Source organism: Candoia aspera, chromosome 4, assembly GCF_035149785.1.
Source record: "Candoia aspera isolate rCanAsp1 chromosome 4, rCanAsp1.hap2, whole genome shotgun sequence".
NCBI lineage: Eukaryota > Metazoa > Chordata > Lepidosauria > Squamata > Boidae > Candoia > Candoia aspera.
In genome coordinates, this window is record NC_086156.1 from 85,184,434 (window position 1) to 85,199,206 (window position 14,773).

The 14,773-nt window shown below is 42.2% G+C and overlaps 1 protein-coding gene across 1 annotated transcript; it reads left to right on the forward strand.

The window, feature by feature from the left end:
- The first annotated feature begins 3 nt into the window (after positions 1-3).
- LOC134496676 (ras-related protein Rab-18-B-like) lies at positions 4-14,773 on the forward strand. The gene is made up of 8 exons (XM_063302386.1): positions 4-259; positions 1,750-1,907; positions 2,027-2,082; positions 3,306-3,367; positions 5,245-5,317; positions 6,798-6,913; positions 10,767-10,833; positions 14,578-14,773. The coding sequence occupies exons 2-8, from the start codon at positions 1,831-1,833 to the stop codon at positions 14,745-14,747; spliced, it is 621 nt and encodes a 206-aa protein (XP_063158456.1). The 5' UTR covers positions 4-259; positions 1,750-1,830; the 3' UTR covers positions 14,748-14,773.

Consider the following 14,773-nt stretch of genomic DNA (forward strand, 5'->3'; position numbering starts at 1 on the left):
TGGCCGCCCTAGAGGGCTCTTGTGGTCTTTTCCCTCTAGGGGCCCTTTCTTTCGCACCAAATTACTTACTTGGGATCAACTCTCTTCCGATTTAGAGCACAGCTCCGGGGCCCCATCGTGAAATAGTATATATGTGGATAGACACCCACGCACGTTGCCTCTGTGTTTGTTGCACAATCCAGATTCATTTATTTTTTTTGTTTACCGTTTAAAGCCACAGGTGCTCTGGATCGATTTTGGAGGGAAACTCTAGTTCCAGGTGTGTAAAGGTGGGCTGGGGGAACAAAAAGGCTCAAAAGGTTTGCCTTGATGCTCCTCTTGGCCAGAGAAGTGACATCTAACATTGAGGCGAGGAGACCCTTGTTCCAAGTTAAGCTTTCTCCCAAAATGCTGATCATTACTCCACCCATTCTTGATTCAAACTGGACATGCCATGTTCAAGCCTGTCAACCTATTGACGGCACTTTTAGAAGGGCCATTGCAAAATGATGGGGTGTCACAACTTCTACCTGAACAATCAATACAAAATGCAGGGCTGTTTACACAACACTCATCTTTCACTTAGATAACCCAGTTTTCAGAATATGCACAGCACAGTGAACAGGAACTAATCCCACAGGCAGTGTTCATGTGACCCATTAGGCTGGACTGTACTTGGTTCATGGGTACTTTTGTGTGTCACAGCTGTTTAATTTGGAAGATACTTAGCTGCAATGGAAGTTGTTTGATTTCAGGGGAACTTACTCCCTAAAAGTGTATTTCTTTCTTACATTTATTTCATTTCTTTCCTCCAGGAGCCTAAAGGGACCTACGTGGCGGTTCTTACTCTTTCATTTTATCTTTGTAACAATCTTTCGTGTAGATTGGTCTGAAAAATAATAGCTGTGTTTGTACAACATGCTATTGGTTTGCTTAACAATCTTTTCTTCACTAAATCGCAATTGGCTGGGTTCAAACAAGCATGGTTTGTAAGCAGGCTCTGAGCACGCATATAATATTTGTCTCACCACTGAACTCATTTTTTTCCCCTAAATTAAGAGGCAATGTTCAATTTAGTTTTACAACCAACTGGTGACTGCAAAGCATGTCTTCAAGGAACGATTCCTCTTCTGCACTGCCTTCCCATCTTTCCTGCAAATAAGTGTTCTCTCTTTTTATTTTAATTTTGATTAAGAATTTTGATTAAAATAGTAAAATCTAATACAAACTAATCTTAAAAGAGAATAGAAAGGAGTAAAAAGTGCAAGAAAAAGAAGAAAAGAATATAATAAAAGAGAAAATAAATATATAATGAAGTGACTTTCAACCTTCATCACAAGTATAAACAATTTAGTGACTCTTCATCCCCCTCTAAAGTTATGAATGTTTATCTCTTCATCCCATATCACATCTCTTACCTATAAACAAATTCATAAAACATCATCTTTTCAGTCTTGGTGTCAACAGAAAGTCCATAAAGTGTTGCCAGAAGTAACAACATACCTTGTTTTAACCTTGATCAAATAAATCAACTTTATATTCCTTCCTTTTACTTCTAACAGTCTTAATCTTTAGTTCATTCAAATATTCTTCGTCCCATCACAGAGTTCTTCTGGACTAACAAGCCTCTTTTGTAACCTGCAAATAAGTCTTCTCAAACTGCAAATTTGTCTTCCCAGACCAAAATTCATTATTTCTGCTGAAGAAAGAGGTGGGGGACTTGGTGGTGGTGAACTATCTTCTGACTCCTCCTCTTCTTCCTCTTTCTAGCATTTTTGGCTTGGATGTTGAGGTGCCATCCTTGTTTTCATTCTGCTAAATTCCCTGGTGCATCTGGTAATAAGGCTCATCATGGCACGAAAGGACGCCGCATCACTGCCCACCCTGAAGCTATTGTTGGTTGGAGACAGCGCAGTGGGGAAATCCAGGTGCATGGGAAGAGGAGGGTCACAGAGTGGGAAGAGAGTTGGGAACTTTGTTCCAGAGAGAAAGGCAGATAAGTATTTCTTATGGCTTACTATTTTTTTCCCTTTGTCTCCTTGTGTAGCCTTTTGCTGAGATTTGCTGAAGACCAGTTTGAGCCATACCTCAGCCCAACTATTGGTGAGCAACGCTGCCTGTCCATGTATGGGAAACATAGAAAAAACAAAACTGTGATTGTTGCAGCCTCCCATCTCGGTAGCTAAGCTAAATAGCTTAGTTAAAGACACACGCACATAACATATTTAGTGTCCCTCATACTTGGCTCTTTAACCAAGTTTTGTTGCATACTACCTTGTCCAAACCTGAAATAGCTACCATTCAAGAAATTGAGATTTGTATCCAAGATTTGTGATAGAACTGCAAATAATTGAGGGGGGGTGTCTTGTATTGATTTACCAGCTTTTTAAGTTAGCTTGTGTGTCAATAAAACTGTGTCTAGTATCTGAAAAGGAAAATTAACCATAGATTTTTAGAAGAAACATCCAGATTGGGATAATATAGACTAGATCAGGATTTGGGTGACTAAATTTATACAAACCATAATTACAAATTATGTTTAAGGCACTTTTCTTTAACGACATTTTATCCATAGTCTGGTTTGGCAGATTGTATGAATTAGATAAGAATTTCCTACTCACACCTCCAACAACTGATCTAAGATGCCCTGCACCAGCCTTCTCTAACCTGCTACTCTCCAGATGTGCTTAGACGGCTGTTCAGCTTCTTCGGTGTTTCTCTAGCAGGGTCCACACGTCATCACCAAGCCACAGTATGACTTGATTTGGTTTGGCTTACCATGTTTGGTCTATAAACCAACATTGATGCTTACCCCAAGGGTTCCCAGCCTTGTTGAGCTAATGAACAATGTGGGACTTTGAGAATGTGTAATGGGCATTCTTACAAAATGGTAGCTATGGTAGCCATGGCCAATCACAAATCATCCATTCACCAGGAGGGCATGCTTCCAAACAAATCAGTAGCTTCAGTCCTTTATTTTCTAAGACATGAGCTGCAGAAGCATTCTTAGAAAAAAATATTCAAGTTAAAATAAATTTATGAAGTAAACAAAGAACTAGACTGCAGTCCTCCAATACTGCTTTCTTAAGAATGCCTCCAGATACAATTGGGAATTGGGGACCTTGTTGGAAATGCAGGTTATGCCTAAGGCTGCATTACTTTCTATTTGTTTGCTCTATTGCAAGACTCTAAAAACAATTAGGCAGGGCAGAGATTTTGGTAAGTGCCAGGCAGCTGATAAGCAGGCATATTGTTGCTCTCAGGTACCATGTCAGGGACAGATGGCTTGGTATATTTTGCAAATCCCGTCTCTGTTTGGTTATCAGGTGTTGATTTTAAAGTGAAGAAGATGGTGGTTGGGGATCTTCCCCTTCAGCTAGCAATATGGGTAAGCAATACAGTCTCCCTTTCCAGTCCTGGAAAATAATCTCTTTCTAAGCAAAGAAAGAAAGGCAGTGATATATGAAAAAGCAGAATTCTTTCTTTCGATACATGCTAGGCATACATATTTCAGAAACTGTCCCTAGAGCTGCATTACATACATAGGGATGACCAGTCTTCCCATCTGCAAACCCTTCAGATTCCAATTCAGAGTGCACTCTCTGTTATTCTGGGCTGTTCCAATCATTTCAGACCTTTCCAGAAATTGGGATGCTACAAGGCTGGAGCATGTTTACATGCAGGGAACCGCCAGCCAATCGGTGCTAGCCCTTTGGCTCCATAGCCAAGCAGAAAATTGCCAGTCAGCAGGGCTCAACAGCTTTATTCTGCCCCGATTCACATCAAAACATCTTTTTCCTCTCGAAAATAAATAAATTGGTGCGGTTCGCCCAGTTTTGTATCTCTGTCCTTCAAAGTGACTGATGCTGTCATGCCAGGATGCTAGGGAAGAAAAGTAGGAGCTGTCAGGCAGATAAGCTGGAGATTTTTCTACAGTGAGAGCGCAGGTGCCCCAAGAAAGAAAAACAAACCATTTGGGCAACAACATTTGCTGCCTTGCAAGTGGCAGCGGAGCCGTCCTCCCAATCCGTAACCGGATCTGCACTTTCATCTGGAAGTCCCCAGATAGTTATATCTTCAAACAGAAGCAACAGCGTGCTTTTTCTAATCTTAACCTCCGGTGCTGCAGTGACTCGTACACAGCTCCAGTGTGCTCTGATAGTTGATGTTTTATATTAAAAAGCCCCCTGATTCAAGTGAGAGAGTGGTAATTTTTTATAAAATCAACAGCGGCCCTTATTGTGCAACTCCAGATTCTGTGTAACAGCATGCTCAATCCGTATTAGGCTATTAAACCCTGGGAGTTTTTCCATTAAGGTTCCCCTCCCCTTTAATTTTTTTTTCCTAATTATTCGAATCCCTGGTGGATTTTTCTATGCTTCCTAATACTTGGTGGCTGTTTTGGGGTGTGCACATATGTGCATTGGTATGGGTTTGGGTTACTTAAACATCAGTATAACTAATAACTGGCTCTGCTGTTCTTTCCCTACAACACAGTTGCTGCAAGGCTCTGGGACCATAGAGTCCTTTCAATGTACCACTCTATGGCTACTGAGTCTTGCAGGAGGAAGCTGGGGTAGCCATGAAGTCCACTCAGGAATCCCAGCCTCTTCCTGCAAGACTCAATAGCCATAGAGTTTTCTAAGAGCCAAAGTCTTAGTCAACTCTAAGTAGAGACTTTGACTCGTGTGCTAAGAGGAGGCTGTGACTGTTGGAGCTTTGAGGTCTCAGAGGGGGAACAGAAAGGGAAGCTTTATGTGTACAAATGTGTCTGCATGTGCAGAGCAAGCTGTGTGCAGTCCTCAGCTCTGCCCCCCGCAACCCCCCGGGCATCAAATGCAGATCCTGAAGCCAGGAACTTGCCTTCCCTGATACTTAGGCGGCTGTATCAGTTTCACATTCATATTTGGAACTGAAACTGTAGAGAAGAAGCAGGGGCAAAAATCATATGTAACTCTGACATAATATCTCCTAAGCAAGTTGTCTTGCTTCTTCACATGTTGCACCTCTTCTCATAAGCATGTGTTACGTTGTCAAACCTGGAAAACTTTTATTGTTTTATCATAAAAGCCTGGAGCTCTTGATTGCGGATTGTGCAGATTGTGACTTTGGATTTTAGCTTTAGGGCCTCCCAGCCTTGAGAAGATCTGAAGGGAGTTTCGTTTCTTGCAAAACTTGACTTTTTTTTTTTATGCTTGTGCAACAGAGTTTTAAATTACCTTTTTTTAAAGAAAAGAAAAAACACCTTTGTTTCCTTTTTTGCAGGACACAGCAGGGCAGGAGCGATTTCGAACATTGACTCCAAGCTATTATCGAGGTGCTCAAGGTGTAATTTTAGGTAGGTGGCAGGCATGGCATGAACACAATTAACCCCACTGAAGCCAAACACTTTAAGGCGGAGGTAAATGGAAGTGCATCTTTTCCTCTCAGGGTAGCTGGCATCAGCAGCCTTCGAAGAACAATTGATGGGGTTTGCTCCTACGCCACTGAGTTGTTTGTTGGCGGTGCTTGTTCCCTCAGCAGAGTTTTGTGTTACTTAAAAACGTTTCAGATATGAAAGCTGAAGTCCCCTTAGCTTGATTTATAAGATGTTTCTGTTGGTGCTGATGGAGATGTAAAGCCGATGAACCTTTCAGGTTTTAGTCCAAGTCAAGCTAAGCCGCCAAGAGTATTTTAACATGGCTGTAATATTTCCGTCCTCCATTTCCCTTTTACAATTTTTTGCAGCGTTCCCAAAGTGATTTAGTCCTGTGGGGATGACGTCCTCATGGCTTGACACTAATTACAGGCAGTGGGTGTGTCCTTCATAGTCACAAACCCCTATTTGGTGCAATAATTACAATTCCACTGCATACACCATGGGAAAGAATACCTTTGTTCAGTTACAGCACAAAATACTACCCTTTGAATGCTCAAGGAATTGCATTGGACTCGAAGCAGAGGGGCCACTTATGGAGGGAGAGAGAGACCACACAAGAAATAATAAATCACGGAAGAAGGCCTCAGAAGCCCCACATTCTGCTTATAGATGAATTTCAGAGGAAATTCACAGAAGTCCTGTATTTCTCTGTTGCACCCTGGGAAGAAAAGCTGGTTCTCATCATGTGGTATACTTAACCTGTGCGCTTGGTGCCCAGGGGCCATATTTGGAAGCGGGCTGGCATGGATGGGATGATGATGATGATGCAGGGGTTATGGGTCCTAATCACCCAGGTAATTGAAGCCAGGATCTTCCATTTTCCTCCTGAATTTGGGGAGAATTTTGAGATTTTCCTCTGTGTGCGGGTATCTGTGTATTTAAACGTTAAGCCTGTTCTTGGGCTTTGATGATCATGTGTGTTTCCACATCTCAAGAAAACACGCTTTTAGGCTGTGATGGATGATAAGGAATCCAAGGACAGCAAACAGACAAAGAATCTGGTGGCCTCCAAATGTTTTCGATCACAACTACCGTCCACCCTTGCCATTAGACATGTTGGATAGTTGATGGGACTTGAAGGCCAAAGTGTTAGGGAGGCATTGGAGTGCTTACCTTTGCTACATATATACTACACATACTCACAACAGCCTTCCTCCCACCTAGATCCCTCCAGATCTTATGGACCTACCCACCCAGTAAGGATGGTGGATAGTTAGGGATGATTGGAACATATTCCAAGAAGGCTCATAGGCCCAGGAGGACCAGGCATGGTTCCATCCAGCCCATTCACTTTATGTCGTCTGGCTAGAAGTGGATCAACTTTTCTCCCTCTCGGCCATACTGAAATGCTCTTCTGTGTAAGCACAAAGGGATCTATTTGTTTTACACCATCATGCAGTTTATGATGTTACCAGGAGAGACACTTTTCTGGGCCTGGAAAGCTGGCTGCAGGAGCTGGAGATCTATACCAAGAAAAATGTTGTGAAGATGCTGGTGGGCAACAAAATTGACGAGGTGAGTTAGAGGCCCTTAGCAGGGTTGTGCTTGGTGTTTTGTGGCAGACTGGGTGGGAAAGGAGAGAGCTAGTGGGGAAAGGGAGACAAGCTAAATTTAATTCAGTTTAATACCGTTCTTTATGTAGTGGTTATTCTTTTCCTTCTTTCACATTAATAATTGCAATCTGATAGCAACTTTTTGTGGGGCTCCAGGGGCTGCATTCAAGTGTCCCACAACTAGGGGAAGCCCTGGAACTTCACATATGTCCCCCTAGTTTAAATCAAGGAAACAGAATGAGCAGGAGGGCTGGCATATACTTATTTCTTAGATATTCGTGGCAGTCATATTCCACAACTGATATGATCTCCTGAAAGGTCCTCATTCACTTAGCGATTTCTCTTCATCCCCACCCCCCACCCCCCACATACAGCCTGTTTGCTAATAATCCCAGGATTCACAGTTGCTCTCATAATATTCACATTTGGTTCAGACTGTAGTAGTGTGAATGCTCAGCATTTACTGGAGCGAGGGTTCTTTCTCCCATGGTTCTTATTGACACTTGCTCTGCTGTTCCTATGTGGCATATGAACTAAGAAAAGTCAGAAAGCCGGATGCTGCTAGGAAGGTTTGGACTCCGCCTGTCTCCTCTTCACTTAGGAGATCCATAAGTGGGAGATTAGAATTGCTAACACATGTATAAGCAGAGTAACGAGAAAAGGTACATATTGTCAAGGCTGTGGCTTCCCTAGATGCAACATATGGCTGTGAAATCTGGATCATTAGAATGGCTGAATTAAGAAAAAGTTAGGTCTTGGAGTTATGGTGCTAGAAAAGAAAGATGAGAATACCTCAGACTGCAAGAAGAATAAATCATTCAAGACTAAATGATATAAAACTAGTCTGTTCATTGGAACACTCATATTAATGTTAAAGATGAGATATTTTGGACATGTAATGTGAAGGCAAAACTCATGGGAGAGGACCTTTGAAAAATTGAAGGCAATCAAAAAAGATTGATGGGAGATAAGGAGGCCAGGCGACTATTACTGGTGATGACACAAGCCGAAACTTAGAAGAACTCATAGAAGCAGTTTGTGACAGACAGTCTTGCTGAATAGATGCCCTCGGGGCACAAAGTGTTGAAAGTAACTGAATGACTGAACACTGAACTTCAGGTGTTGCGAAAGGAATAACACCGATACAGAGAGAATTGTGGAAATAAATGAAGAAAAAAGTGGGAGGAGGAAACTGAGAAATAGGAGTGCAGAGGCCTACAGAAAAGAGAGAGGAGGGAGAGTGAAACAGAGGGGAGCCTATGGAGTGAAAGTATGTGTTTCGGGGGTGCATAAAGAAAATAGAAAGTAGATTAAATTGCACAAGGAGCTATCCTTTTAACAGAAATGCTTTCCCATGCAATGTGATCTAACCATGGTCCTCTGAGTAATTAGAGATGTATATACCCTAGGTTAAAAAATGCTCCCACATTTTAGGTTGCTTGATAGCAAATGCACACTGTGTGCAGCCTCTGGTGGAGGTGAAACACAGAGTCTGTTCATAGGTAAAGCAACAGGACTCAGAAGGCTGGCTGTAATTAGTTTCCCTTCCTCCCTCCCTCCCTAATCACTGGAGAATCTTGTCCCAGTCTGCAGAAGCCTGCTGGATGTTTGCTCCCTGTTGTTGCCTGCCTCCTACGCTTTGCCAGAGGCATCAGCTGCCTTCATACCTCAGCATCCTGAGCAATACCTCTCCATCTTTCTCCTGCTCTGATGTAATGGGCAATCTGTTCAAGTTGCTTCTGAAGCCAGCAGCTTCTCTGTTCCTACTCTGCATTTTGGGCTGCTTTTTTGGTTTCTGTTTTTTGCCAGCCATTGGAGTTTTGTTTCGCTGCAGGGCCGTTCCCCTCCCCAGTAAGAAAAGCAGTCATAGATTGGGGAGGTCACATGTATGGCTGCTCTTCCAGCACTCTGCTGCATTCCTAGTTCACTTTTGTTTTTTGCTCTGCGTTTCTTTGCCTTTGCACATTCTTCTTCTTCTTCCTTTAATTATGTTTATACTATCATGTTCTTCATAACATGACATCAAAACTAAAATTGATTCTCAGCCTACAAAATGAAAAAGGTCAGCCTCAGATATGTTGCAAGACCAAAGGAAAATGGACGAACAACCAATATCCCCAGAGCTTCTTTCACTGCCCATTTGATTATCCAGTTTAGGTGCACGTGCCATATTTTGAGAATACATTCTTTTTTAATAGGATTAAATTTAATAGGATTAATTTGTGCTCAGGGAAAACTGTTCTACCAGTTATAAAAGGAAAGCAAGTTAGTATGGCACTAATCGACCCAAGAGCAAGTCAGTCAGGAAACCTATGCTCTTCTTTTTATAGTTATGAGTGGTGCCGATTGGCTTGCCCTTTTATTAATTCCACCTTCCCATGAAGAAAACTATTTTTTCATTATCTAGTTAAAATATTTCTGAAGCCCATACACAGCAGTTGTATTCAATGTTGACTAAGCAATATTTTGGTGGTCAAGGGCAGCCCTTAACGTTTTCTGAACAGGAGATGAAGAATAGAAGAGGCCGTCTTATGCACACATGAATGGAATCACATTTTTTTCTTTTTTTTCTTTTTAACTACACTAAAGTTTACATCTTCTTTGAACTGTAGCAGTTGCACTATAGTTTTTGTGCATTTCCTCCCTCAGACTGACAGGAAATCTTGCCACTCATCTTTTTTGTTCAGAGAGGCCGAGATAAGAGCTTGAGGACTGCCAAGGCCTCCGTTAGAACTGAATGTTGAACTAATGTTGAACTGAACATCAGAACTGGCTTAGCCAGGGAATATGTATATATGCCATTTTTCAGAGGTTTTCAGTGGAGAAAATGTAAAGAGCCCAAAAGAGGCTCAAAAGAACAATAAGTAGAATTGGTGGGGAGGGGGAAATCCATCCTTTATGAGCACTTGGAACCTTGATACAAGATTCAGGCCTGTCTTGTTTTTATGTTTGAAAACAAGGCATTTGTAGATCTGTTGACAGTGTTGACTCATTCACCAGTCACTGTGTTTTTACAGAGATAACAGTTGTTAGTATTTCACCAGATATACAGTAAAACAGAGAGAATCAAGAACCCTTGATTATGCAGGGCATTGTGGATTCCCAGCTCCTTTTAATTAAAAAAATGTCAAGATGGAAATGCAAGAATATCAGTTACCAGGATAAAGAATGGAAAGTAGCATAGATCTTCCTATGCTCACCCACCATCCTTTAAGTTAAGACATCTTATCCATTAAGCATCCTATATTTGATTTATATCATCATCATCTCACTTTTTTATTTTTCCAGCACAGTGCAGTTTGGAATTGCTATACAATTATAATTTATCAAGCCTTGTCAGATCCGGGGAGATGGCAACTTTGGCAAAAGGCCAGTTAGATTATCTTAACAATCTAGAAGAGAGCCCTTCCTTCCTTCCTTCCTTCCTTCCTCTCCCCCTTTCCATAGGTAAAGGTAAAGGTTTCCCTTGACGTAAAGTCCAGTCGAGTCCGACTCTAGGGGGCGGTGCTCATCTCCGTTTCTAAGCCTTGGAGCCGGCGTTGTCATAGACACTTCCGGGTCATGTGGCCAGCATGACGACTCGGAACGCCGTTACCTTCCCACCGAAGCGGTACCTATTGATCTACTCACATCTGCATGTTTTCGAACTGCTAGGTGAGCAGGAGCTGGGATTAACAACGGGAGCTCACCCCGCCGCGCGGTTTCGAACCGCCGACCTTCCGATCGACAGCTCAGCGGTTTAACCCGCAGCGCCACCGCGTCCCTATTCCCCTTTCCATATCTAGTACCTAATGGTTTTCTCTCCATATCTACAGATTGATCGTGAAGTAGAAAAAAGAGAAGGATTGCAGTTTGCACAGAAACACTCCATGCTCTTTGTAGGTATGTGAGGAGTATCTGCAAATAATCTGGCTGATTTTCCAGAAGTAGAACGATGGCAAAAATCATTGTTTCATTGTCTTTGCAGACCTCCCCATCCAAGCCTCAGCACCCTCATTTTAACCCCTTCCAAAGTCTGATATCAATGGTAAGGGTTAGGTGGGAGGGAGATTGACATCAGATTTGCTAATGGTGCTGTCCTGATTTGTGAATGAGCCACTCTTTACAGGTGAGCTGAGTGGGGGCTTTTTCCTGTGGCTTTGCTAATCCCCAGCTATCCAGGAGAACATCCACCAATCAGGGCCTTGCAGCCAGGATGCAAAGGGTCTGACGTCAGGACTTGGTCTGGCTTCTCTAGGCTGGTTTGCCTGCCCCTTCTCCCACATCCTATTTGGGCATCTTTCAAGATACTGTAAAATAGTGAAACATTTGGGAAGGCCCCAGGGCAGATTTAACCCCACAGAAGAGGGAGACAGATATAGAGCAGTTTGGTGCAGTGGTTAAGGCAACAGGCTAGAAACCAAGAGACCGAGAGTTCTAGTCCCACCTTAGGCACGAAAGCCGGCTGGGTGACCTTGGGCCAGTCGCACTCACTCAGCCCAACCCACTTCACAGGGTTGTTGAGGGGAAAATAGGAGGAGGGAGTATTAGTTATGTTCGCCACCTTGAGTTATTTATAAAAAATAATTAAGGTGGGATAAAAATAAAATTAAATAATTTCCAGGGTTGTTCCTCTAGCTAGGTCCTACAGAGCCTGGGAATGGAACTAGCTGATGGGCAATCACTCTTGTTCCTGGCAGTGGAGAAGGAGGAGGAATGTCCAAAAGGACAGTACAGGAAAACTGGCCAATAAACAACAAACATTCAGTTCAACGTTCCTTGTTATTTTCTGGACACAGCAGTCAGGAAAAGAAGGGCTGCTGCATAAGTATCTATTTCAAAAGCCCATTGGAGTAAATTAACACAAATAGGTCCCCTCTTCTTCCCCAGATGAAATAATAGAGCTCTGTTCTGCTTTCTTCTCCTTTTTAGAAGTCTGGAGAGAAGTTAGGGTCAGAGGTAGGGGTGGGTGTTTGTGTGAGAGACAGACAGACAGACAGACGGACAGGTTCTAAAAGAAACTCCGGGAACAAAGTGCAAACAGAGAGAGCAAATGCTGGAAGAGAAAGGGCTATCTGGAAGCTGGCTACTGACAGGAGGAAGGGGGCATGGCTGCACCTCCAAACATACCGTCTTTGCCCCCAAGGTAACAGATTTTACTCACCATGAGGCTGCCATTGGACAGCATTGGAATAAAGGGGAAAATGTGATTTTTATACCACAAAGGAAGACTTAAGGTTGTCTCACTATGGGCTCAGGACAAAATACTTCGACTTTACAGGACCTAAAAGTTACATGGTGAGGAAAATTACGTGTTGTCATGGCATGGCCATGCCAGACTTTATATTCATTTTGTGTTGCTTTTATTGCTATAACAAGGAAAAGAAAAATGATAACCAAATGACCAATATTAACCCCAAAATAAATACGTATGTACATACATACATACATATATATATGCACACATATATATGTACGGGCATGCAGTTGTCCCAAAAGTCTTAGTGCATTTTTAAGCTGCAGCAAGATTTTTGAGACACCATATCTGGGAAAAGTTTTTGGGAAATGAATGACTATACATCAAAAGTGGGGATGTACAGTCTTCCAGATGTGTATCCAACTAGCACAACTAGCAGTAAGAGACACTGGGGTTGTCATTATGTAACACTCAGAGGACCACAGGTTCCATGCTCTCTCAACATAAATGAACATAAACTTTATTTTCCCCACCACTGAGTTAAAGCATTGTCCTCGCATCCTTGAGTTGGCATAAAACAATACCAGCATGATGTTTACTGTCCAAATAAAATTCACCTCTCTAAATGCCTCAGGCGAGCCCAAAAGCGGGATAAGAGCTGAAGAGTACCATCCTGTTCCTGAGAGGCATGTATATATATTCAAACAATAGCAGCATGCCCTCAGGAACATGCCTCTCTTCAGCTCCTATCTCTCTTTTGGGTTCACCTGAGGCTTTTGGTAGACCCCTGTGGGAATGGCGGAAAGAGATGGGCCTTTTGGTCTGATGCAGCAAGTCATCTGTTGATAAAGAAAAAAGGAATGTAACAATTTCCTTGTAAGAAGTTTGATTTCTTTAAATAGTTATTTGTTATTGGGGAATTCACACTGAGACAGATGCATCAAGTACTAGCAGCTAGCCTTCATGTTTTTAACAGAAGAAGAAATTTTCCCACCTCTTCTGTGCTTCATGCTTTCCTTCAGTGGGGAAAAGATACCCCCTGATTTGCCAGAGATGGTGAAGAAAAACTAGCAGCCAGAACAAAGCCATTTGAGAGAGTTTGAGGAACATACTTATTTTTGACCACACATTTTTGAAACTAAATTTCCCCTTACTATCAGAATATTCAAATATCAAAAAGGTAGAGAAATGAGAGGCAAACTTTTAAGCAATGTGCTTTGAATTTTGTTTTCAGATCAGATGTTTTTCTGCTGTTGCAGAGACAGTAATAAAGACCTTATATGGAGGTTAGAGAGGTGATTTGACACATTTTATAAGGAAATTCTCCTTAAATGTCATTTGCAAGGTCAAGCTAATGCTTCTAAAATCAGATCAAAAATGGGTTGAACTAGAGATACAGGATTTGGGCCAAAAACATCCATACAACCCCTAGATGGAAGCAACAAGAGCTTTCTATACCTCTATTGCTCTCTCTAAAAATTCAGATTTTTGTAGCCTTCCTAAAACAGAAATTGGCTGCCACAAGAAGTAACTTTAGATCAGGCTTCCCCTAGCTGGGTCTTCCAGTCTATCTCCCACCATACATGCTGGCTGGGAATGATGGGAATTATAGCCTTGCCTGTTGAGCATCAGACTGGGGAAGGCTGCTATATGACAAGATAGAAAGATCTCATTGGCAACCTGAGATTTACATCACTGTAGTGATACACTTGTATTGATTTATAGATTCCCCTGCCCCCCTCAAAATAGCACTTCAAGGAGCATGAAGGTATATATGATCATCTCAATGTTGAAACAATATGACCCAGATGCAGGATTATTTACCTTTTGTAGAAATACAACAAGACTTTACAACAAGATGCTTTATTTGCTCTCCTATCAGTAGAAGTCTGGTAGCATCTTTTCCAACTAATAAGTGTATTCCTTCTAACGTGTTAGTCAGAAAAGGTGCTATCAGACTCCATTTGATTTTTGTCTACCATAGACTTATCATGGCCCTCCTCCTACAATGAATGCTCCTCTGTTAAAGCCCCATCTCTCTCCCTACTGCTCCAGACCACAGTCCTCAGATGCCCATTATGTTGTCTGATTTCTGCTTAGCTGTATCCTCTTCAAAGAACTTTTTCGTATTCCATCTGGAGTTGCAGTAGCTCAGGGTCTAAATGCTTATTTGTAAAACTATACTTGTAGCACTTTTTATCCCATTTTCCATTAAAAGTAGATGAGCTAAAAGTGTTGCTCAGGCCACTTAGCAGGAAAGCTTTCTTCAAAGCAATACGTCCCAGTGCATTAACTCCCATCATCTCTAACCATCAGCAATGCTTTCTGAGACTGATGGGAATGTAGCCCAACTTCTCTGGAAGATGATGGCTTCAGTAAGGCTGATTTGGGACATTTGTACTTCATTTGACAAAAGACACCTCCTCTTGCTGTTTTGTTTCTGCCTCTAGAAGCCAGTGCTAAAATGAAGGCTGGGGTGCAAAGTGCCTTTGAGGAGGTCGTCATGAGGATCCTGCAGACTCCAGAGCTTTGGAACTTCAGAAGAGATGGAGTGAGGTTGGCAGAAAACAGAGCCTTCAGAGAAGCAGATGCCTGCAATTCCTATTGTTCTGTTGCTTAACACCCTATGTGTTCAAATAAAAAGAC

What these genes read in the sequence shown, in the direction of transcription:
- LOC134496676 (XM_063302386.1), top strand. Translation starts at nt 1,831, where the DNA reads ATGGCACGAAAGGACGCCGCATCACTGCCCACCCTGAAGCTATTGTTG. An exon ending in CCCTTCAGCTAGCAATATGG is followed by an intron (nt 3,368 to 5,244) that starts GTAAGCAATACA and finishes CCTTTTTTGCAG; the next exon opens with GACACAGCAGGGCAGGAGCG. An exon ending in TGGGCAACAAAATTGACGAG is followed by an intron (nt 6,914 to 10,766) that starts GTGAGTTAGAGG and finishes CCATATCTACAG; the next exon opens with ATTGATCGTGAAGTAGAAAA.